The 25,047-nt window shown below is 35.5% G+C and overlaps 2 protein-coding genes and 1 non-coding gene across 11 annotated transcripts; 1 reads left to right on the top strand and 2 right to left on the bottom strand.

Moving 5' to 3' along the window:
- Positions 1 to 1,254: 1,254 nt before the first annotated feature.
- Positions 1,255 to 6,713, bottom strand: LOC117635096 (ELMO domain-containing protein A). 7 transcript variants are annotated; one of them, XM_034369433.1, is made up of 11 exons: positions 6,451 to 6,713; positions 5,843 to 5,998; positions 5,638 to 5,740; positions 5,327 to 5,404; positions 4,233 to 4,345; positions 3,391 to 3,459; positions 2,709 to 2,824; positions 2,531 to 2,585; positions 1,995 to 2,115; positions 1,605 to 1,744; positions 1,255 to 1,507 (listed from the first exon to the last, which is right to left on the bottom strand). In XM_034369433.1, the coding sequence occupies exons 2-11, from the start codon at positions 5,978 to 5,980 to the stop codon at positions 1,406 to 1,408; spliced, it is 1,035 nt and encodes a 344-aa protein (XP_034225324.1). In that variant the 5' UTR covers positions 5,981 to 5,998; positions 6,451 to 6,713; the 3' UTR covers positions 1,255 to 1,405. The 7 variants fall into 7 exon arrangements, with proteins under 7 accessions (XP_034225324.1, XP_034225323.1, XP_034225322.1 ...); XM_034369432.1 differs by having other exon boundaries at positions 1,605 to 1,747; positions 6,461 to 6,711; XM_034369431.1 differs by having other exon boundaries at positions 1,605 to 1,747; positions 6,451 to 6,705.
- An 809-nt stretch (positions 6,714 to 7,522) lies between these two features.
- On the bottom strand, positions 7,523 to 19,986 carry LOC117633898 (regulation of nuclear pre-mRNA domain-containing protein 1B-like). Of its 3 annotated transcripts, none has more exons than XM_034367739.1 (8): positions 19,851 to 19,986; positions 19,076 to 19,186; positions 17,695 to 17,942; positions 17,084 to 17,239; positions 16,823 to 16,979; positions 13,633 to 13,772; positions 13,499 to 13,534; positions 7,523 to 8,944 (listed from the first exon to the last, which is right to left on the bottom strand). In XM_034367739.1, exons 2-8 carry the CDS (start codon positions 19,155 to 19,157, stop codon positions 8,039 to 8,041), a joined length of 1,725 nt encoding a protein of 574 aa, XP_034223630.1. In that variant the 5' UTR covers positions 19,158 to 19,186; positions 19,851 to 19,986; the 3' UTR covers positions 7,523 to 8,038. The 3 variants fall into 3 exon arrangements, with proteins under 3 accessions (XP_034223630.1, XP_034223629.1, XP_034223631.1); XM_034367738.1 differs by lacking the exon at positions 19,851 to 19,986 and adding an exon at positions 19,603 to 19,843; XM_034367740.1 differs by lacking the exon at positions 19,851 to 19,986 and adding an exon at positions 19,630 to 19,843.
- A 3,961-nt stretch (positions 19,987 to 23,947) lies between these two features.
- On the top strand, positions 23,948 to 24,053 carry LOC117636223. The gene has a single exon (XR_004587024.1). It is a non-coding gene; the product is annotated as a small nucleolar RNA R71 (small nucleolar RNA).
- Positions 24,054 to 25,047: the final 994 nt, after the last annotated feature.

The following is a 25,047-nucleotide window of genomic DNA, read 5'->3' as shown; positions in this document are numbered from 1 at the left end:
GGAATCATCAGAATCAAACAATTTCAAAGGAACCCCTCAACCCTAAACCAATTTCAGACAAACCCCTAAGCCCTAAACCAATTTCAGAGAAACCCCTAATCCAATTTCAGAGATACTCCTAAACCCTAAACCAATTCAAATTGACGATGAACAGTACCTTTTGCAGGTGAATGATGGAAGAGGAAGACCACTGCGTCACACAGAGAGAGAGAGAGAGAGAGAGAGAGAGAGAGAGAGAGAGCTACACAAGAGAGAGCTGCGCAAGAGAGGCCAAGAGCTTCCCGCGACAGTGAAAGAGAGAAGAAAGAGTGAGAGCTGACCGAAGAGAGAGTGAGACATGAGCAATGGAGACGAGAGCTGAGCGACAGAGAGAGAACAAAATTTCAGCAAAAGTGATATATGTGCAATAAGTGGACAATAAATATATATTTATAGGTGATAATTGCAAAAAATTTGGGGGAGAGGTAGTATTTTCAATTAAAATTATTAAAAAAAGTGGCATTTAGAGCTATTTCCCTTTATTTTTAGAAGAATTGATTTTTTTTTTTTTTATAAATAATTTGTTGACTAAATTAGCCGTCCACAAGTAACAGAAGTTAAAAAATTTTGACAGAAATTTAGGATTATCCTTAAATTGCTTCAAATTGAACCCACAAGGACGAAAATGTTCAAATTGAAACCACAAGGGCCTTAGTAGTAAAAGTGATAAACAACAGGGACCAAAAGTGACTTTTTGCCCTCTTTTTGTTAGTGCGCTTTCATATTTGTAATAACCTTGTGTAAATTTGTATTTGTAGTGGCTCTTATAGCTGGTAACCTTTGTGCTTGAATTATAAATGCAATCTATCTTCTTAATCTAAAAAAGGGCAAACAATATTTTATTTTTTGTTCTGAAAAAACACAAGAAAATGTTTGTTTCTCTTTTCCCTTTTGGATGAGAAAAAGGAACATGCTTTAGGACCCAATTCATGGTAAAGATGCAACAGATTCAACAAGCTTTCCATCTCACAGAGCCTGTATAAAATAATAATAATAATAATAATAATAAATAAAGCCCCACACCTTCTCCAAACTTTGACAAAAAGACAACAAAAATAAAAAACAATTGTCGAAAAGTACAGTTCACCTTAACATTCCCTAATTGTCCTACTGTTCCTGAGAAACCTTATCCTACAAACCTTCTTAGTGTGAGAATATAAGGACATTGACCAAGGAATCCCAATGAGAGATGCGACAAATAAATAGAAAATAAAAGATGATAAGGCGCTTGGATCAATGAATTAAATATGTTACTACTGGATTTTGAAGATAGAATTTCTTCTATGATATTACAGATGGTGAGAACATAAGAAGAATTACAGGAATGAGAACTGAAAAAATAAAAAAACTAAAAGAGAATAAGAGATCATCTTCTCAACATATTGTATGCTGGCAAATCTTTTACACTTGAGACATCTTCAAGTGCAAGCTCACGCTCTAGCTGACTTCTTGTAGACTTCAGAACATCCTGAAAAAAAATTAGACAGTAAGACATGAGCAGGAAGGATAATATAAGCGTGCATCTTAATTTAGCAAACATAGTAGTATATGACAGAACCATTTACATTGAACTCCATATAGGAAGCACGTTTTGCAAGCCATTGAGCATCCATCATCTGGAAGGCTACACAATAAAGGTTATCAAATGCCATTTCATCTTCTTGAAGCAGTTCGAGAAAACGGATGCCTGCCAAACTAGCTGGCTCTGCTGCAAGAAAGATATGACCGATTATTCTCTATAAACAAAGCATCAGCATTCAGAATATGATGAAGGAAAAAAGAAAAAAAAATGTAAACTCTTGAGAAAACCGGATTAGTGGAAAATAAGTTACGAGTCATCAAATAAACATACTAAGATGTGGTTCTTTGTCATCAAATAGTTATCTGACATTTCCTCATCAACCATTGTCGTACTACGTTGAAGGAATATCCACTAATTTGAAAATTTATTATACCTGATTGAAGATCCAACATGTGTGCCAAGACAAAAGAAATATTGATACCAGCTACAGCAAAGGGATATTCCCACTCAGCTCTAGTTCCATCTTGTTTGTGCAACAATCTTTGGAATGATTCCTGTAAGAGGATAAAATCAGAAACTCATTAACCCTTTCATGAATTTTGTGGAAACACAGAATAAAATGATTACTTAACTATGAAACCCGAAATCCCAACTCAAAGGAAGAGGAGGAGGTACACTAGTCTTGCCATGCAAGTTCATTTATGCAGTAATATATGTTCATTGTAAGTCAAAAGACCGGTTTTAAACTAGGACAAACGAAATCACATAAGTGACCAAAACAGTAAAAGGCCAAAGAAACTGGATGGTCCAAGCTTTAATAAATTAAACAGAAAAAGATACTGCTAGAAGCAACAGCGAAACATATCAAGGACATACAAGTTTTTATGATCAAGTAGTGAGATCTATGTTGCAAACATGAAATAGAACTTTTTATAATTGAAAAAGACATTAAGTCAGAAAGAGACAAACCGGATACTGTTGTGCGAAAAATATAAGATTCTCCAATGATATAAATCCCCCGCCTCTACAAATAAGGTTGGAAATTTATCGTTATCATATCAATTTATTCAGAAAAGATATATGAAAAAACAAAACCAAATACATGTGACTCACTTAAGGATACTTTCATTTTGTTTTATGTACGTACCTAAAGTCTGTTGAAGGGTCTGAACCTTGCCATCCCATCTGTTTCCAAAGCTCTGATTTAAGAGGTGGGAGCTCCTTATCTGGATAAGCCAACCTCCATAACTGTAAAAGTGCATCCTGCAATTAAAAACTTAAGTAATTACTTCGAGGTTTTCATTTTGAGTAAACTGGAGATAAAACCAAAAAAATTAATTCAAGGTTTTCTGAAAATACAGACAACCCTTCTATTGTTAAAAATTACTCGGCCAATAAAATATACTAGTCCGCCCACACCCACAACAGTACAATAAACCAGTACTTTGCTTTATTACAATATATATAAATTTTCTCTTTTTCCTTATTACTCTTCAAGTTACATTGCTCCCTCTGTTGTAACTGTAAACAGTTAATTTTTCTGAACAATGAGCATATTTTTAGGCACTTTTGAGCATTAACGCTCCAACCAAATAATCATAAACAATGAAATAACATACAAACATTAACTGCAACAATAAAATTACTGATAATACTATAAATAAATAAATAAATAAATAAAGCAATTATTATTGTTATTATTATCATTATCCAGATCTTATTATTATTTTTATTATTATCATTATCCAGATCTTTATGTTTGATATAGTAGTACTAGTAACACCAATAGAGAAATGATCAAAATGACGTGAAATGGATAAAAGACCTACTTGATGCTCCACACGAGAGCCATCAAAGGGTACTTCAAGCCTTTGTCGCAGCTTTCTGAGTCTTGCTTCCTACAGGACATAAGTACCAGCAGCAAGTGAACCACGTATTCAATATATACAAATCTACATTATGCAATATATACTTTTCAATTATACAGACAACAGAAATTGTTGACATCCCATTGCTGCAGAAAGCTTAAGCGGCTAGTATACCAGATAACAATTAAATGAGCCCAATAAATAAACTACGAAATAAATTAAGAGAGCAATTGCAGGGATTCAAACTCAAAATCTCCCCTTTTTGATACCATGTTACATTTTCTCGGTTTATCACCATTCCTGAAAATTTAAGATATAGGATATAGAACTAAAATTATGTCAGTGATACAAATTACACAATTTTTTTGAAAATTGAACACTTCAAACGATAAAAGCACAATGTATGCCCAAAGAAAAAAGATAAAGAAAAGATGAAGTACAAATATCCACTTCAAATGACGGCTAAGAGTAAGCAGTTGTGCTTAAGTGCCTGAAAGACCAAATATTCCATTACACAAACTTCCATTGAAATAAATATAAAAAAGATTAATGTTCATAATATCAAGAATTAGCGTACTCTCTCACATTTAAATGTTATATTATAGACAGGTTGATTAAAAAAATGGAACAAATTCATAATTAATCCACCAACAGCAAAAACACATCATAAAGACAAACACATTTCATAAGATAGTATTAGATAATTGAAATGTGAGGCTTCATCTTAAACTTTTCATGGATTTAGGATCTAAGGAAAATATATACTCCTTGGAGATAAAGATCAGATCATTTATTGGACATACTTGCAGAGGACTAAGGGGTGGTGCAAGCAACTTAGTGCTTTGTCCATTTTGTGTAGTTGAAGGGAAGGTCAAAAGCTGCCCAATAAGCGATCCCGATCCAAGAACAATATTTGCTACAAAGAAAAAGATGGAAATATATAATTACAAAAATAACAATACATTTTGAATGTATAAAGAAAATAAATAAATTACAAAGAATGAACAGTGATCAGATAAATGCAAAAGAGCAAGAGCCTATTTGGGAGTACTTATGGTCATAAGCACTTTTGTTAGGGCCTATTTGGGATTGCTGTCACTTTTTTAAAAAGTTGTTTTTGCTGTGCTTTGAAAATAATTAGCTGTAAAGTAAGGCATCTCCATGTTTGGTAAACAATAATTTTAAAGTGTTGTTAGTACAAAAAGCAGTGTCAAAATTGTTTGGTAAATTTTAATATTAAACTGTTGTAATTGTGAATAATGACTAAAATAAACATGATGTTGAAAGTGTTATGCGCTAACCAGGTGGTGATAGTGGTGGTGGTGGTGGTGGTGGTGAAAGAGATGGTGGTGGAGGTGGTGGTGGTGGTGATGAAGGTGGAGGTGGTGGTTGTGGTAGCAGTGGTGGCGGTGGTGGTGGTGGAGGTGGTGTCATTTTAAAAAATTAATGATAGTATTTTGGGAATTTAAAAAAATTAATTAAAAGGAGCATGCTTTTAAAAGCTACTATCAAAAGGCCACTGCTTTTAAAATAATCAGGATATTTTATTTTTACCAAACACCTTAAGCTGCTCAACTTTAAAGTGAAGCTGGTTTTTACCGGAAAAAAAAAAAAAGGCAATCCCAAACAGGGCCTTAGAAGCACAACAAAAAATTTATTAAAAATCAATTGCTTAATGGGCAATCACTCGGAAGTTCTTTTAAAACCTAGAAAGAACTTTACCTATTACTTCCAAATGTTACCAAAAGCACTCTTGGTCATCTAGAAATGTTTCATTTAACCTTTCTAAAAGCACGTACAAACAAGCTAAATATCTGCTACCATAGGCTGTTTCAAATTATTTTTAACTAAATTGAACTCTCCAATAGAATGTTGAATACTCCTCATGGTTCTTTACCTTGTCCAATGAAAATTGCCACTTTCTTGAGACAATTCAGTAACTTAACATTTGACGTTAGATGAAGCACTGGAACAACTGATCAGGGATAACATTCACTTAATCAAATGGTTTAGTTATCAAGTGGGTACCTTTCTGAGAATGACTCCATAATCAGGTCAAAAATGAAATAAACTTCACAGTTTCAGTTTATTTAGTTAGATCATGTTTTAAAATTCTAGCTATATAATGCCTGGAGTCTTATTAACAAAGTTGAAAGAACCTTTCCAGTAAAACAGTAAAAGTTTTTTTGACACCAAAATTATGATTACCTAACCACCGTGCCCACTGTGCAATCAACTGAGAAAACAGAAGAGTCCAATGGAGGTATTCCTTTCTCCGTTCATCATCGCAGGTCTCTTCAAGTGAGGATCCCTGTGGTAAATCCAAGAAAGATATCAACCACAAAGGGCCAAAGAAAATTGGTAACAGAATAAATCCCCACTCTCCATGTAAATGAACAATTAAAATCCCCACCTCAGCATGCGTATCTGAATAATAATTCCCCAGTAGAGGCTCATTAAGATCATCTGACCCTGATGTCTCTAAATGCTCATTCTTTTTCCCATCAACATCCCCATGATGAAGCCTTTTCCGCAAAGTTCTTGATGTCATGATGCTTCCTATATCAGCCTGAATTTTCAAAGAAATAATTTCATCAAGAGCATTGTTATGAGCCAAATGCAGCATCCTCAAATATACTTGCAAACAACCCAATGACAGAATCTCTCCACATTCCATTAAAGCAACAGCTTGCCACCAAATTCAACGCCAAATCATACCCATAAACGTATAACCGATATTCATATACCACTTAACTTAGTAGTAGTACATACTTAAACAACTAAAATTCACACTACTTGACTAGTGCACAAAATGTCCAAGTTACTGTGATACATCCAAATATTTCAAACCCATAAATCCTAAGACCGAAATAACTGGGATTTAGTTCGAAATACAACAGGGGTTTGTGTCATATGCCAATTCAGAGACATAATCTAAGTTTACAATGGTAAAAAAAACGATGAAATACCAAAAAGAAAAACGAAGCAGAAGAAGGAGAAGACAGAGGCTTGTTGGCTTACCTTACGTTACCTTTAGGTTTGGCAAGGGATCCCAAACGAAAAGAGCTTTTTGTTGTTGATTCTTTGCTAAACAATCGATAAGCGCTCAACTTTTCCGTTTCTCTAAATGGTATTAAGCAAACAAATAAGGTGAACTGTATAAATCTATGGTTTCTCCATCTGTCCGCGTTTTCCTTTTATTTGTTTCATCAGATCAGTGTTGCTATTGCTCAACATGACTTTCTCAATCCTGAGTTTGACGCCAATTCAATCCGAACGCCGCCGAGGTGACGTGTCAATAACGTGCCCCGCACTTTTTTTTCTTTTTTTTTTTTGGGTTAAGGATTTAGAATTTAGATGTCACCGAAAAATAATAATTTAGAATTTAAAAGAGGGCAACGCTGACTCACCTAACAGCTACGACTTGCTAACCAAGATATTTATATGAGGCATCATTTTCGGCATTTAACTCTCAAATCAATCAATTTCGTCTTAAATTTCTTATTCAACATAATAATTTGATCCGTGTTGTTCAATTAAAGTTAATATTAAAAATTATCACGTGATTCCGTCGATCCAACGAAAACGGCTTCTTGCGTATTTTTTGCCTCTGGCTTGACTACTCTGCTTGCTTAACACAAGTGTGATTTAACCTTCACAGACCACTGCACTGGCTAATTTCGTCAAAACGCATCCCACCCACCCATGAGACAAACAAATCGCTGCTTTTGTCATCTGCGCTAGCTCATGTCCTCCGACCACCCACCCACATGACGTTAGTAACACATCACTCAAGTCATTACCAAGCATTCCAATAGTAGGTGTGGAGAGTGAACGAGGTGTAGCTTAGTGGAAAAAGACATTAATAGACCAATGGTCTCAAGTTTGAACCCTAATAGGCATTGATAGACCAATAGTCTCAACTATCGCTTGTATTAAAAAAGACAAAAATTGAGATATTTATTTATGCGTGTATTTGGGAGATAAAAATTATCACTATCACAAAATAAAATGCACGAGTCAAGTCGAGACATTATTCCAAGCAAAGCTTTACGGGCTTGCTCTTATGAAGACTTCTGAAGCTAAAAATCCGTTGAAAATTTTACGCATATGGTTAATTATATTGCTTAACTAGTATTATAATCCACATTCTGACCAACAAAGCCACAGCCACATTGTCCCACTCGATTCAACAAAATGATCTCCAAATGGTCAAAGAGAGTAGAGACTAGCTAGGCATGCCATATCCAACATTAAAGTACACATTTAGTGATGCCCCAAACTCTGTTTACAGCGCCAATCAAGTTTGCACAGGTACATTCAAGTTAGGCACTTCATGTCAAATTAAAATATAGCTACCGAGAAACTTCCTTTCTACTAGACATACATTAAAGGAGACTGACTGCTTAAACTGGCATGGGGAAGTGGACCTAGATGTTTAGAAGACACTATTCTCTACTAATTTACATAATAACACAATGCCTCTGAGAAATTCCACTGGCTCCATTGATTTCCAAGATGAATTTGTCACCAAAAGTTATGGGCACCTTGGCTGATTTTGTTCACAATCCAGTATAGGAAATTCTGGCTTGGTAAAATAAGTAGGAACTCACTGTCGAGGTACTGGCTGTGTATTTGACTGATTACTTTGCCCATAGAATCCCATACCCAGCGGTCGATAATAACCTCCAGTAGCTGGCTGCAGCTGCTGTTGCTGCTGCTGCTGAGGCTGAGGCTGATGTTGCTGCTGTTGCTGCTGCTGCTGCTGTTGCGGCTGACCTGGCCTCGACAAACCCATTGAAATATGTGGAGGTATGGGGGGTGGAGGTGGCAGAGTATTTGATCCATATCCGTAAGGCATTACACCCACCATGAGACCAGCAGATTGGGCATATTGATTCGCTGGTGGAGTTGCAGGAGATACTGATGGTGCTGGAGGTGGCGGGGGCGGTGGACCAAATGTATTTTGCATCTGGTTAGTTTGGGACAAAGGCTGCATGGTTGCCGGTGGTGCATGTGGAACATTGGTCATTGTCTGCTGTTGTAGAGGAGTAAAATAGGCTGTATTGCCAACATCAAGATTGTTAAGTTCAGATGCAGACATTTGCTTCTCAAGCTTGGGCCGTTTTTCTGGAGGAAACATGGATAACCCTGAAGTAAATGCAGCTGACGTTAGGCTACCAGTCATTGAGGCAGCTTCTTCAGCAACAAGGGATGAAAGAACAGAGGTCAACATCTGGGCAGAAGATGTAGATGCAGCTAGCTTAGCAGCAACAGCAGCAGCTGCTGCCTTTTTGTTCTCTTCATCAGTAGTTTTGACAGAGGCAAAAGAAATCACAGGTTGGGTTGGAGGCTGAGGTGGGATGCCAGTTGGCTGCACTAATGATAAATTTGGTTCTAACACCTTTGTAGATTCAGTTGTCATGTTAGTGACATTGCTTTGGGGGTTAACAACCGGGGACAAAGTCAGTCTCCTTTTAATATTACCCAGTTTCTCAATCTGATGTCGAGCAACCTGCATGACAATAAATAATTCCTGTTAATCCAAGTAGCCAGTATATTAATATAGTTTTCACAATGCAAAATTTGAAAAAGTAGCATAAGCTCAACTACAAACAAAAGAATATGGCATTTACTGTATGTAGAATGAGGATGATATACATGCCATCTAGCCTGGCTCCTAAAGTGCAAAGCAGCAAATATGCAATTGGTGGAGGGTTGCCTACCTTTGTCAATTCCAATGAGTTACACTAATAATTCAAACTTGGATATCTTGCTTTGATACCTTGATGAAATTTATTGACTTATTACTGTTCCTAAAACTTAAGTTGTTAGAGGTACACATATATACTTGCATGTTCGCATGTTTGATGTGATGGGAAGTGCCAAGGGAATTGCATTATAAGATATTATTTGGTATGCTCTGTCCTGAACTTATATCATACATAGACAGACAATGTCTCTCATGGAAATTGTTATGGCTCTTAACAGATATTCAAACCTACAGTAGATTTATAGCTTGAAAAAAAGAAATGACTACAATGTCAGTGTAAAAACAAAAACGAAAGGTCCCTATAAAAGGTATAGCTGACAGTTATAACTTAAAAACTAGAACATTTAATCAGGAGAGGACATATTACTGTGAACTGATGTGGGGGCATGAGAGTAATCAACTTATTATTGTTGCCTCGTCCGTCTCGTGGGAACTTTGGAACTTTCTACTTGCTATTTGGAGTTAAAACGGGAGCTACCTAAATCAGTGTCACTATTTCATGGAGAATTTGGAAGACAGGCAATGGCACTACTTGTTGCGACTGGAGAAAAAGGAATATTGGAACATTGATAGGGCTCCAGCAAACATTTCTGTCATTCTAGTATCATCTGTGAGGACTTTAGCATGAATCGTCCACTTTAATTTAATAATATTTTAAACTGTTAAAAGGAAAAGTAAGAAAGAGGAAGAGGATCATATTTCTGATTGATTCAACTTAGTAATACGCACAGCCTACGGCTTCCATAAATTAAAAGTTCGAAGAAGTATTTTTTAGAAATCAACCCCAGAAATCATCCAAATGAGCTCAATCAAAGCAATTAAATTACCTAAACCATCCCTACACATAAGGCTGTTTACAGCCAACATTACTGATCCCCTCAAGCTGGAGAGAAGATATCAACTACCCCCAGCTTACTGCAAATAAAATCACTAACAAGTCTACCATCTTCCACAAAAACTTTGACAGCTTGGGCCAAATGAGGTTAAGATTCTTCAGTTTTGTATTGTTTATAGCTAGCCAAAGAAACGAAGAAAAGGCCGTCCTTTCTGCCACTTTAGCCACCGTAGGTCCCTAAGTAAAGCTAGGCAAGAACCAAGACTAGATCTGAGCAAGACAATAACCAATATGAGGTCCAGGCAAGAGCAGAAATGAAATGAGATCAAAGTCAGATGAGGTCCAAGCAAGATTGTGAGATCGAATACTATATCCAAATGAGACCAGATTGAGACAATATCCGAGCCACAAGATTTAATGGAACCCATGACAGAGAAGTAAGAGAGACCTTATCCATATTTCTTTTTCCCCTTTTCTTATTTTGTGAGAAAGTAGGTACAGGTAGATGCTTCTTTAACTCTAAGGATTATATTTATCGGATTCCATGCTGAAAGGTGAATTATGAAACGGGAACAGGATCATATTTTTCATTGATTCAACTGAGGAATATAGATGGTCGTATATAGCCTCCATACAAATAGGGATAAAAGAGTCAATGAAAAATTGCTAGAAATCATCCAAATCAATCAACCAACTTATCTAAATTAGCTCAATCATCCCTGCAAACTAGGTTGTTTACAATCTACATCATCAACATAAACCTTCAGAACCTTCACATTCTTTTCTTGTCTACTTGGTCAGGATTGTCTAGAAAGGCCAAAAAGAAAAAAAGAAATCTTATATTGTAATGAGGAAAGCATTGTCCATGGACAGGTCCAAATGTAAACTTAAGAAGATGCGAGATTAAAGATCATCTAAGATGCGAGCTTACATCTCAAGTCTAGCTTATCCCATTCTTATATAATTCCATTCATTTCTCCCAATTGGTGTGTTATGGGACTGATTTCTGGAATTATATTCGTTAAAAACTGAATACAAGAGTATCTTAAGAGCCTATGTATACTAAGAGTACAGCAGCCTAGCATTCTTATTTCTTGCTTATTAAGAAAACCTAATCCTACTATACCTAATAAATTGTATTCCTACTAAGACTACTTAAAAAATCCTAATCCTATTAGGGTACGATTCTAGCTAATTTGGGAATTTTAATAAATCCTAATCCTAATTCGCTAGCAGCCTTGTAGATGCCCCTGCATCAAACTCCCCAGGTTGGAAAAGACTTGTCCTTGAGCCTAAATCGTCATCATCGAAGATTCCACAAGAAGCTTGAAACTGAATTCTTCCTTTCCAAAACAAAGAGAACTTTCAAATATGGGACCATTCTTGAACATTCATGTTTATTCACTTGCATCAAAACATTTACTAAAATCCCCCATTGATCAACTAGCTCATGGTCTAGAGGTACTTCTCTTCCCAATGTTGGAAGATGTCCCACGTTCGAATCCTCCTCCCCCATTGATAAATAAAAAACTAAAAAAAAAAACTAAAACATCAACTAAAATCCCTAAAACTTGAAATAGCAAATTCCAAATGAAGATTTAATTTAATTTATATGCTTATTCCTCACCCATTTCTTCTAAAATTCTAGTAGTTAAAGAAAATCCATAATCCAAATCAAAAGATTACCCAACTTTGTCTACTACTAAAAGGCTTTAAAGACTGCCGAGCAAAAACAAATAAACAGCTAGCCAATCTAAGGCCTACAGCAGCTTGCCAATCTAATAAAATGACATAAAATGAAGGATCCCTAAAAGATGCAAAAAGAGAAGCCTTAAGAGGCCCAAAAACCCGACTTTCCCAACAATTTTCTTCCACATACCCACTATAGTTCTCGAATATTCTTCTGTTTCTCACCAACCAGATTACCCAAAAGACAGCTAACACAGTGAAATTCCACACAATTCTAGCCTTCCACCACCAAAATACCTACATTTCCCAAAGCATGTTTGAAGGCGACTCAAGAATTACCCAATTAACCCCTGCCTCCCTGACTAAACGCCACCACAGCCTCAATGCATATGGATAACGTAAAAAGAAATGAGTTTCAGATTCTGCCTCTTTCTGGCACAAAATGCACCAATAGGGAGAAAGATAAACAGCGAACCTTCTTCTTTGTACCATATCGCATTTCCAAAATTAGTTTAGCAGGTTGGATTACAGGAAGCGATTTCTAATCAGCCAGAAAATTTAAAAACGTCTTACAAGAGAAGACCCCTGATGAATCCAGTTTCCACGTCCTCCTACCCGGCCTATGTGCCGACAGCTGAACATTTTCCATAACTGAAAAGAGTGCTGCAAGCTCCTCAATCTCCTCCTCATAAATTTCTTCAGAATCGAAAATTCCAATCCACTTGGCCACCCCAACCCTCTGTGAGCTCAGCCACCCTATAACTTGGAGCAGCAGACAGTCTGAATAGACGAGGAAATCTTGAACACAAAGGAAATTCACCAGGCAACAATCTGCCAAATCACACTTTGTTCCCCCTCCCCACTACAAACTCAAAGCAAAGGTGGTGGGGTATATTTTATCATGGATAACGTTTACACGAAAGCAAAGAAATGGATGTAGTAAAGATTAGAAAGTTTATAATGCTAGGATGGTCAACAACCCAGGTAGTAAAATGGAGAAGCCATCTTAATTTTGTTATCTTCCTCGGTGTGGCCATTATGCCCCCTAAAAATTTGTGATAACTTCCATGACAAAACTAACGAATTTCATCAAGATCCAACTAATCACACTAATGATATCAGGAGGTTAAGTGTCGCATTTTGAAATTTAGGAACCAATATGAGACATGGGTTGGAGTTTAGGAGCATTAATGAATTTCTCCTATAAATTTATAACTATTGGTACAAAAAATGATGATTAATCAGATCCACATTGATAAAAAAATTGTATATGACTTCACATCTATATAGTCCTGCACACATTTAAACGCATATGTTAATTAGACCTAAACTTCATACAAATTTATGATACTCTATTCTCTACGTATAAATGCATATATGACTCAAGATTCAGTTTCCCAGTGTCCTCTTCTTTAAAGTCAACTTCTTCCTACGAAAAAACCAACAATTTAATTCTTATTCCAACCACAAACATCATCTAATCTAGCCACCCATAATTTTTGGTTTTTATTTCAAGACAGAAAGAAAAAGACATGTCTTAAATAACCAACCCGCTATGAACTGAATCAAGGCCCAGGGTTGATAATACCACAAGTTGTGCTGGCTACAAAAGATTCTGAGGAACTGATGTTGAGCAACTAGCTGAGCTCAATGACATTCACTGATAAAACACTCGTAAATGCACTTACAAGAGCTCTGTAAATGAACACCATTTCCAAGACGCAAAGACTTATGAATTTAAAAAGGGCAAGTAAAGACTAGTTCACTCTTACTTGCAACTGAGTGCGAACAAGTTCCAGCTCTGATTCCTGTAAAAGTTATATTAGAAAGCAACCATCAATATCTGAAATTTTGAACAAAACCACAGAAGTGTGAACATAAGTGTAACAGTAATAAAAAATCTTACTTGGTCTTGAAGTGCTTCTTTAAGCTGCGAAACCAAGGCAGATCTTGTTGCCTCCACGTTTTCAAGCTGACCAACAGATTGATTAAGTACATCTTCCTGCTCTTTTAAATCATCCAACAATGTAGATCCCTGCTGAGTTCCTGATAACACAGTTTATAACAAGGAAAATCACTAAAAATCATGGTACTAAGACAATATACATGAGGACCTTCAACAAATTTCATCTAGAGTTTCTTAGTAGGAATCAAAAACTAAATTTCAAAAAAGGATTATAAAGGAGAAAAAAAAAAGTTAACAGCAACTCATCTAGGTGCATGAAGAACAAGAGATTATGAAGCTTACTGACTGCATCAAACAGTTCAACAGTCTGCATTACTATTACATGCATGTACAAAAAAAATAGAGTAAATATCACCATATAAGTCAAAAGAGGGGATTTCATTGGCCTTAAGGACCCGTTCAGATGGAATATCAGGATTTCAAATCCATTGATCTATAAATCCATATTTCGATTAATTAAAGTGTAATGCTTTTGACTTTAGGATTTCAAATAAATTTAATTAACTTAGAAACTAAAACACATGACCCACAACCATGATTTCTGATTCATGGCCCATGACCTACAGTCTACAGATCATTACACGTGGGCCATGGCTTGCGAGCTATGACTTATGATATATAACTCATGATCCGCAACTCGCAATGCAAGTTACAAGTTGCTACCCATGACCACTGAACAAATATTTGAAAATTGAGATTTGAATTTGAAATTGAAATGGCTTCATTTATCAGATAACCAACTTTTAGATATCACAATCATAATATCATAACAAAACACTGTTCTAAAGTCACTCACTCACTTAAATCACAAAATTTAAATGCAAAAAAGCATACACAAGCATAGGTGTAGATTCCAGGGCCTAAGAGAAGTATATTCCAAACTAATTACAAGGTTACTCTTACATACTAATACCTAGAAATGGATACTCACTATACTTGTTTTAGGAATTGTTTCTCAATTTGAAACTTACAATTCTGACTCCTAGAATTGAGCTCTAGACAGTAGGTAGATGACTACAATCAGGCCAACCTTAATAGTAATAACATGTCATGGAACAATTCAATTTTCCCCTATCAGTATATTAAAATTGCATAATTTGCATCTGAGTAGCAGAATAGACACAGCCTCCTGGCATTACAATTCGTGGAACAAATAATAATTCACACAACAAATAATTTGGACAACGTTCTCAACAGTGAGCCAATAGTACATATAAACCCTAACTGATAGGATTAGTCTCAGGAAACAAAGAATGAAATAATGTGATAAAAAGAGATAGAAAGCTTTTCATGCCAATCTGAGAGTTTTTAAATCACTCGGTGGTACTTGAGAGATTCATTAGAGCTCTTTACGATTATGCATACAAGAAAAGTTGCATTCTTCCTGTAATTAAATTTGTGATCAAGTCTTCCTGTTTTCATGATAATGGTTTGTAAGGGCACTTATTTAGATCCTCTTATATATAAAAAATGGGAAGAAAAAATCTAATTGCCAATAATTAGAAAAATGTACACAGCCAAAGAAAAATGCAGAATATGAATTCACATCATGACCTGACCTTAACCTGAAAAAATATATATAATATAAGTTATAACCATAGCAATTATTCATCTGTAATCTAAAATCTCTCAGATACCTTTTTTTTATAAGAAATTAACCTTCCTTAATATAATTTTAAAAGAAAACATATCAAAAGACAAGAAATTAATAGATACAGTATGATTCCCAAACAACATCCTCCTTCCAATCTGAAAATACTGCAAACGAACTGAATTTCCCAATATTGTGAAGAGACGGAAGGTCATAAGAATGCCCAAAAGCATATACATCCACAACAAAACAAACTCCTGACCCCTGAAGCTGTGAAAGATCCTCCTATTTCTTTCCAAAGGAAAGGCCCAAAACACAACCAACACTCGGCATCTCCCTAATACTTCACCTCTCTTTCCACCACCAAAAAGAACTTATGCCTTTCACAAAAGGAGTATAATATGATGCTGGAGCTACCCAACTCAGTGAAGTTTCCTTAAACAATCTTAACCACAAAGATAAAGAAATACAGCAGTGCCGAAACAAGTTATCAGAAAATGCATCAGATGGACAAGCAGTCCACCTAGACCGTGCCAACTATAGATGCAATACAAGCAAAACCACACTCAATACAAGCCCCAAACCAATCAGAATGAATTTCTCTTAACTGCAACATCCTTAAAAAGCTTCAAAAAAGACGCACACAAGTAACCAAGAAATCTAATTCATTCCAACTAAAAGTCAACTCCTTCCTATCTTAAAAAATTCTTCTGAACTAAAAGACTCCCCTATTGGCAAAATTTTAAAGGCACTGCTACCGGTCCCCCCCGCCCAGAGAAAGACCTCTGTCAACAATGGGAACAATTTCTTGGAGCGACCCACTCCAAACTGAAACCATGCAACAACTTGACCCTAATTTGTGAAGTGGAGTACCAATGTAGATTGATGTGCTCAGTCGATTCACCAGATATTTTTAAAAAGGGACAGCAATGAGGTAATGAAACATAGGACCTTTTCGAAGCGTACTTCAAGTGCCCAGACCAATGTCTTCTATCAGGCTATGTTTAACTCAAAGTGATATTATTGGCAGGAGATAACAAACTTGAGACACCCATGAACTCCCTATCATTTGGGTTCCTCAGAAAGATTAAGTTCCAAGACAAGGCTCAAGAAGGAAAGTATGAATCCAAGGAGGATAGAACCAGATTATGATTCAAAGAAAATGTATAATCATTAAGGAACATATATACCCTAGTATCTTCCAGAGTAAGAATTCTTGCCCCATTCCCAACAAGAAGTTTCAACAGAGAAGAGAATAATCCCTGACAGACACAAATCCAAGGGCATTGGAAGGTGCCTCCTTCCACAGTACAAGAGTACCACCCATTAGAACGCAATAAAATATACTTCTGGTAATCAAATGACTTTTATAGCTATATGAAAACTCAATAATTGAAGTCAGAAAAAACAAGACTTCAATTTTCAAACCATAATAAGAGTCTTACATTTTGTCAACTAGTTCCATTCCATGACAATCATTCTCTCCAAAGTTACATGTAAATAACATTAATTAACGTAACCAAAGGTTCTAGGTCTTACCATGAGTCAAGGTATTTTCAACATCTTCATCAATTTTACCCACATGATGTACAGCGGCACTACACTTGTTCAAAGCAGCTTCTTCGCTAAGATGTTCTTCAAGAACAGGTTGAAATGCGGTAAGTATTTTTTCTGGCAGACCTCCAACAGCCAGTTTCTGAGGTTTAGAAGAATAATAACGCATGTTCAAGCTCAATAATTAGGAATACAATTATGAAAATTGAGAATAAACCAGCTATATCTATTACCCCAGGGCCTTACAATTCTAACTGAGTGTGCATCCCTCTTCACTATCTTGATAGGATTTGAACTCTTTCCATTGCTTACAGGTAGAGCAGGAGGATTCTTTCCCATCATTTCATCTTTAAGACTCTGCCCTCGAGACCCAAAAACCTTCCTTTCTTCCCAAATGTCAACCTGAACAAAGAAATGCAAACAAATAAATACAATATCCAAAAGAAAAAAGTTCCTTATGGATTAAGTAATGAGACCAGATTGCTAGGCACACATTATTAAAAGGAATCATAACGAAGAGCGGACACTAAACTGGTTCACTCTATTCCACTACATGGAATAAAAGGTGCTAGTCTTCCAGGACAGTGGGAGCAAACTAAGAATTTTATTCATGGATAGAAGGTGCTAACTCAGCAACATAGCAAGTGAAATCAGCTAGGGCAACAAAAAAGGACTTAGTATCAGACCCCGCTACAATCAAAAGGCAAAGAATACAGAATCTTTCAGTTGTTCAGGCCCAGTACTGAAGACTTAATACTGAAGTCTCAGGTCAGCTAACATGATAACTTAATCTCACAGGTTATTTACTACTACTATTGTGTTAACAATGAATTAAGAGAACATTCATAGATGCTCACCAGTCTTGTGGCAACTTTCTTTCCATGTCCATCACCATTTTCATAAACATGCTTCAGAGCTGCAGGAAGGAATTTCCAGAATTCATTCACAAACTCACTGCCCTTTCGCCTACTGTTTTGCAATATGTCATTAGCCAAATATAGAAAAGACACACGCTGGTCTTTTTGGGAAGAATTGAAACATTTATCCCATGTTTCAACAATCTGTTTTGCTTTCTTTCGGTGATAAATACACCAACGAGACAGAGCTGTTTGAATGTTTAAAGAAAAGCAATAATATAAACATTAATGTTGGAGCTAAGTGATCACTTACAAATACATACATCTACAAATTATGATGAAATATTAACAGCTATAGGTATTATCAGTATATCAAGAAATCAATATATTGTTGAATATGTTTACCAAAAGTATTAACAAAGAAAGAACACTAAAGGTTTTCTAGAACATTTTCTAGAACATCCAGTATGAAAAGCACTATAGGTTTGCAACTCTGGATAAAGAAAGAAAGGAGCCATTAGGAATGGATCAAGATTTTAGCTTAGTGAAGTCATGATGGAAAAGAAATTTTTTAATAAATAACTACATGATGGATAAGAACCCAAAAATAAAAAATAAAAAGCTCATTATGACAAATTGAGATCTTAAAAATGACCAATTAGCAGATATTCACATCGCCAATGCATCAATCTTAAATTCATAACGGATATTATGTTGCCAAAACCAGAAACATGACTTTTGTTAAGGGAAGGGAAGGGTGAGGGGCGTACACATGCACACATACTCTCCTTCATAAGAAACAAATTTTATAGCTACTCAAGGAAATGCAAACAAAGTGGACAAGATATCCACCAAAGATCACATATCACAGTGCAGTCAATCAAACTTAATAAAATGCTACATTATATAACACCAAGACAAGTATTTATCCCAAAAAAATCAATCACAGAAGTTATTTACATTATAATAAAATTATACAGGAACAAATATGAACATAATAGAAAACAGAGAAAGCATAAATACAGTTGAAGCGTCACCAACAAATACAATGTTACCACAGCCAAAAACAACATCATAAAGGAAAGGTAGAAACTTCAACATTACAATTTTCTAAATAAATCTAAAATTAGGGAAAAGTGTAAAATTGATATTCAATTAGAGTCAGCAAGATGCTAGTAATAAAAAATATACATGTTTCAGTAAGTCACCTTTTACCAGAAATTCTTATAAGTATGTTAACGATCAGGTATGTAATACAATCACAGAGAAACAAATACAACCCCTCAATTGTTGACATGTATTAGACCTCTTAAACTTGATAATCACACACCATAAATCAGATAAAGCATGTAGTAAATAGGGGATTTCTTATGAAGGATACATTCAATGCTTTGCTGTGAACTGTTGAGTTTTGTGAGCTTGTCAGCTAATATCTGTCCGTCAAAAGCTTCGTTGTTACTCATCTTGCTAGTTACTCAATTTTTAACATCCCCTGCCGCAAAAAGTGTATTATTATGTTAAAAATATAAAATAAATGCCAAAAAATGTATGTATAATCACTAAGTTTTTTACTTTATTTCATCTAATCAAGAAACCTACTACAACCAACAGAATAAACAATTATTTACACTATACAAGCTCTGTCCCAACCATTTTCAAACCGTTACATAAATCATGGTACTCAATTCCGTCCTCTCTTGCGAAATATTTACATGCAATCACAGTGACATAAAAATATACATAATTATTCAAAACTAATTAAAAATAAAAATAAAACCCCTTTCCTAAACTAAAATTTGATAATCAACTAGATAGTGCACTCCATGGCCTTCATCACTCATAACCCACCAATTTCATAGCACTGTACAGACCTCCATTTCATTAATCAATTCATCCCTTACTCTTTACATATTAGTATTGTATAGTAGCACATACTTCGCAACTTTATTCAGCAATTCACGACAAAAAGAATTCCTTGCCACCAGCTAGACACGAAAACGAAATTCTAGGGTTTACACAGAAACGACGTCGTCAGGCACAGTTCCGCTCGAGACGAACCCAAAACAGCGTTGAAGACACGAATCAAAGAGAAGAACGGAAATGAAGAAGGAGAAGAAAGAGCAAGGAGATGTTTCGTAGATTTTTCGGAGACTTACCGGAGCAGCGAAAGGACGCCCCTTTTATTCTTCTTGCAACTTGCAAGGCCCAAGTGCTCTGCCCCTCCTTCCTCTCTGGGCTGAAACGACGCCGGCCTATACGATATAGCTATACTCTTGCCAACCTACAACTAGCCCTCAGAAAAGTGAAAGTAAAATAAAAATAGTTTTTTTTTTATAAAATAAACAAGTAATTTTTAGAGTTATTTATACTGACACACTATTAAGTTTTCAGATGTTTCACAAACCCCCCTGAGGTTTCAAATATTACATGAACGCGCTTGAGGTTTCAAATTATTTTCACAAAACCCATTTTCGTTAATTTTTCATCCAAAGATTAATGACTTTATATACAAAATATTTCTCCAAATAACAAAATTAGCCTTTGAGATTAGATTGCACATATATTTATTGAGGTTGATTTTGTCATTTGCACAAAAAAAAAATTTAATTGAAATCATCAAGTTTTGATGAACAATCAACAGAAAAGGGTTTTGTAAAAACAATTTGAAACCTCATGAGGAATTCCTGTAATTTTTGAAACCTCATGAGGAATTCCTGTAATTTTTGAAACCTCATGAGTTTAGCCAAAAAAGCCGAAAACACCTTAGGAGGTATAGACAAAATATCCTTATAAAAGGAGATTCACTATTATACCTAATATAGGGGGCTCAAATTATAAAATACCCTATATGAAATGGACTTTAGAAATACATCTAAAGCTCATTTACAACATAACAAAGAGACTTTTAACTTCTTTTGTAACTTGTAACCAAAAAAAAGGCTTTTAACTTTTTATAAATTACAAAACTGCCATCAATTTCTTAAAATAAGCCCAACTCCAAAGCCTCATAAAAAAAAACCCAAAATACTCAATAGGGTATCAAAGTAATTTAATAATCAAACTTAAATTTAATAGGGTCAGCTGTCATTTTTTGGGTTGTTTTTGGGTTTGTTTATAGAAATTCAATTATGTAGGGTTTATCTATATTATTAGTGCTAAGAATGAGTTTATCACTAAATATCTCTGTTATAAATGTCACTTTTTACAAATATATATGTCAAAAACCCACTTTAATAAGCTTAAATGCCCCCTCAAAATTAAAATCCAATTGCGAATCAAAATGATCACAATATAATACAATCCAAGAGTTATTGAATTAAAACATCATCTATATTAATAAGACAGCAACACAAACAAATTGGCTAGAGTGAATATGTTTCCACTCTGCACCTGAGTTTGAATGACCCTCTCCGTAGTTTAGGGTAGAATATCACTTGTATCAAAAGCAAAAAAAAAAATAAAAAAAATAAACACAAACAAAGACTAATGTTCCAATTCTACTTCTTCTTATTTATGACTGCAAACACAAATATAGAAGCTCATTGACCATGACGAAATCAAATTAATTATCTTCCTACCAACACCGCATCTAGCCTTAAGCTAGTGCAAAACCTGTGACAAATTTGGGGAGAACATTATTTCCAGTGATCTAACTACATAACAGTGAACAAATATGTTAATTGAACAATCATGCCAAAAAACAATTAGGCAGATTGCAGCAAACTCCTTCAAATGTAAGGTAGAACAAAATTAAGGGAATATGAGAAGTTTTAGAGGGAGTCTTTTTAGAGAAGGATTTTATCGAGTAATTAGGCAAAAAGAGGTTATGGGGAATTTGATATAAGTATATGGCTCAGAGTGGCTTCTTATTCAAAATGCTCGAAGAGACTTATTCACTAACCCAGAAGAAAAAACAAAGAAGAGAGGTGCCAGGACCCCCCTAAGGGACCTAAGAGGAGTCCTAAGCATGTTCAACACCCAAGGGGTATTGGGCCCACAAAATTAAGCTACTTTAATCCCATGTCTGGAAGCAACATGAGGCTTTGACTTCTTCAGAAAATCCGGCAAAGTAACCTCTGTAAATGGCACAACTCCCAAATTCTCCACATGTAAGAAAGTCACAATGTATATACAAAAACTCAACAACAGTAATAACAACATCTCCACAACCAAAAATTTTACCAACAAGGTCTCAAACCTTTTAAACAATTCACAACACCCTAACACAAGGTTATATCAAAGAGATAATCTAAATAGTTGCAACATTTAAATAGAAATCCAAAACCAGTAATGAAATGATAGTCCTACGAGATAGATGGAACAATGAGCAAGAAAGATGGATGCCTCAACGTGGTGAGCACTACCTCAGGAAATTTTTTAAGTTTTCATAGTCTTTAGGACTTGATTTTCCTTTCACATACAAAAGTGTGTGTCTATGTACTCCACATCCTAATCACATCGCTTAGTAGTTGTACTTCTAAGCGGATGTCGTAGTTCTTGGATAAAAGATTTGTTCTTAGTTTTGAAAATGACTTTGAAGTCAACACTGTTTTTATCTTAAACTAAGTGTGTGCCAATTGCCTTTTTTTTTTAATTGTATTTTTTTAGCCTTTTCTTTTTAGTTAAAAGAAAATAGATTTACTCGTATCCTATAAAAATAGGACATATGTTCTCATTTTGTTTTTTTATTTAAAATCTTCTGAGTATGAAAGTTGTTAATTGCTAGAGATGATTGCCTACAAAGTCACCACTAAACACATAAAACTAACAAATTTGATAAGAAAACAAAGAAAATACATATAGATTCTATATGTAAAATATAAACATCTCAAACTACCTCAAACCTATCTTTTGCTAATCCTCGAGCAAAATTGGATACAAAAACAAAAACAAAACGACAAATTAACTAAACCACTTTCAAAGGTAATCTTGATGGCACTTAGCATGTGCCACAAGCCGTTAAACCTCTAGGTGTTCCTAGTAAGAGGAGTTATGTCTCCTTGGGGTTTACCAGTTACAATACCCACAAACGTTTTACTACGAAAGAAAGTCGTTAAAGGAACCACTTTAAACAAGCAAATAAATACCAATGCACACCAATCATACTTTCAACACTAAAGATATGCCATAATGAGTAAATTGCATCATAGTGTAATGTCTACTACCAAAACTCATAACATCAAATCCTAAAAATAACCACACTTGAATGTCATGGAATTATTTCGGTTTGACTCTAATCCGCACTGGATATCACTTTATATTCTTCTCTCATAGAAAATATCTACAACTTTTTGAACATCTCTAAGATTTTTTTTTTCTTCTTCAACCTCTGTGTTAAAGGGATCAGTGGGACATATGGATTCAATTAGGGGAAGGAGACGACATGGCAGCAAAATTTTCTTCTTCTTAGGATTTCTTGGCAATGGGCTGTGTTGTGGTGAGTGGCGGTTCGACCTCATGCCCCACTTCATCCGCAAACTTCTCAGCTTCTTTCTCTTGTTCTATTTTTTTTTTTCCAAGTCGAAGAGTGATTGCCTTTTCTTGTTCTTGATTTTTCGGATTAACATTGGCTTGGCTTGGAAATACCCTTCGGTTTCTTCCACTCATTACATTAGTTAGTTGGTCTAATTGCACCTCCAAATTTCGAATAAAAGCTTGCTAATTCTGAAGTTGGGTTTTTGTTTCAATCATAAATTGACTAGTAGACATAGTCAACTGAGTAAGAGCATCTTCCAAATTTATTTTCTTCTCTTGAGGCAGAAAGCCAGGTGGTGGTGTTTGCGCATTCTGATTATTGCTCCATGAGAATTTGGATGGTTTCACTAACCAGGGTTGTATATGTTGGAATAAGGATTATTCCCTTGTTGATTAAATTCTGCAACCTGATTTACTAGCTCAGCAGACGCGATTGGATTCCATGTGGTGCACTCATAACTTGTATAAGGGCCAGCCTAAAAATAACAACCAAAATTAGTATTAGTGTTCACAACACTAACACTCAAATAATCAACTGTTTTAGTAAGGTTAGAATTTTATTATGTTAACAAAGCCCACTTCCAAGACCCCAGCTGGCTTCAAGTTCACTCTCTCACTCGACCACTAGTAGCTGTTGAAAGCTATAGTCTGCAATAATTCAAATGCTTTTGTAGCCGTTTTTCCTATTAAAACTGTCTCCACTTGCTGCGTCAACTAATGTTCTGCTTGTTTAACTTAATCCATTATAAAAGTCTGAACAACATGAATCCAAGTTGGGAGCTCATGGTGAGGACACTTGCGCAATAAATCTTTGAATCATTCCCAAGCTTCATAAAAAGGTTCCTTATCATACTAAGCAAGAGATATAATATCTTGCCGAAATTTTGCAGTTTTGGTTGGAGGGAAAAACTTAGCAATGAATTTCTTTGATAAGTCATCTCAAGTACGAAAGGAGTCTTGTGGCTATGAAAATAACCAGAGTTTGGCTTTATCCTTCAAGGAGAAGAAGAATAACTTTAAACAAATCACATCATCAGTCACCCATTGAACTTGGAAGTGTCACAAATCTCCAAATATACTGCAAGATGTACATTTGGATCTTCATTCGGCTGACCACAAAATACGGATGAATTCTACAGCATAGTGATCACAGCTGGTTTGATCTCAAAAAATTGTTGGCCACGATAGTAGGATGTTGGATCGCTAAAGGGGTTGTCATTGGGTTGGCAAATTACCTCAGTGCTCTTTCGACTTTGGCCATGGTGGCGAATGGCAGTTCCACCAAGGTGTGCTTCTCCGCTGGTGAAATGTATGTTCGATTTCAGTCAAGTGGTATGAGTTCTAGGTTACGAGAACATCTTTTAGAATGTATACACGGATCAAGGTACATGAAACTAAAAGAAAAAATTCAAAGTAAACTCAGAATTAAACTATATTGATATTAATAGAAAATTCAAATTAGAGACAGACGAGAAGGAAAGGAATATGACAAGATTCAAACACACCACTTTGGGAAGGAAAACTAAGAGGAGAGTGAAATATTTTATCGGGTTGAGAAATCTTAAAATTTTAGGTCAGGTGATGCAAAAGTTAATATAGAAACACAAAGTTTCATAACACGACGGTTTTGGTAAAAACAACCCTAGTATAGAAGCTAATCTTGATGCATGTAGAAACTGACGTGGTTGATAATAATGTCAAATGACTTTTAGTATTCCGAAACTGCCGTGGTTATTTACTGACAGGACCCGATCCTAATTCCACTTTGGAATTCAGGCCAGACCCTGTGCGTGTCCGACACCTGGCGAATGTCGGGCACAATTGACCTTTTGACCCTTCCTGTTACAACTACGATTAAAACTTTCCTTAGACTCCTAC

The sequence above is a fragment of the Prunus dulcis genome, chromosome 7, assembly GCF_902201215.1.
Source record: "Prunus dulcis chromosome 7, ALMONDv2, whole genome shotgun sequence".
Taxonomy (NCBI): domain Eukaryota; kingdom Viridiplantae; phylum Streptophyta; class Magnoliopsida; order Rosales; family Rosaceae; genus Prunus; species Prunus dulcis.
The sequence above is the reverse complement of the archived record's forward strand: the minus strand, read 5'-3'. Positions and strand labels throughout refer to the sequence as shown.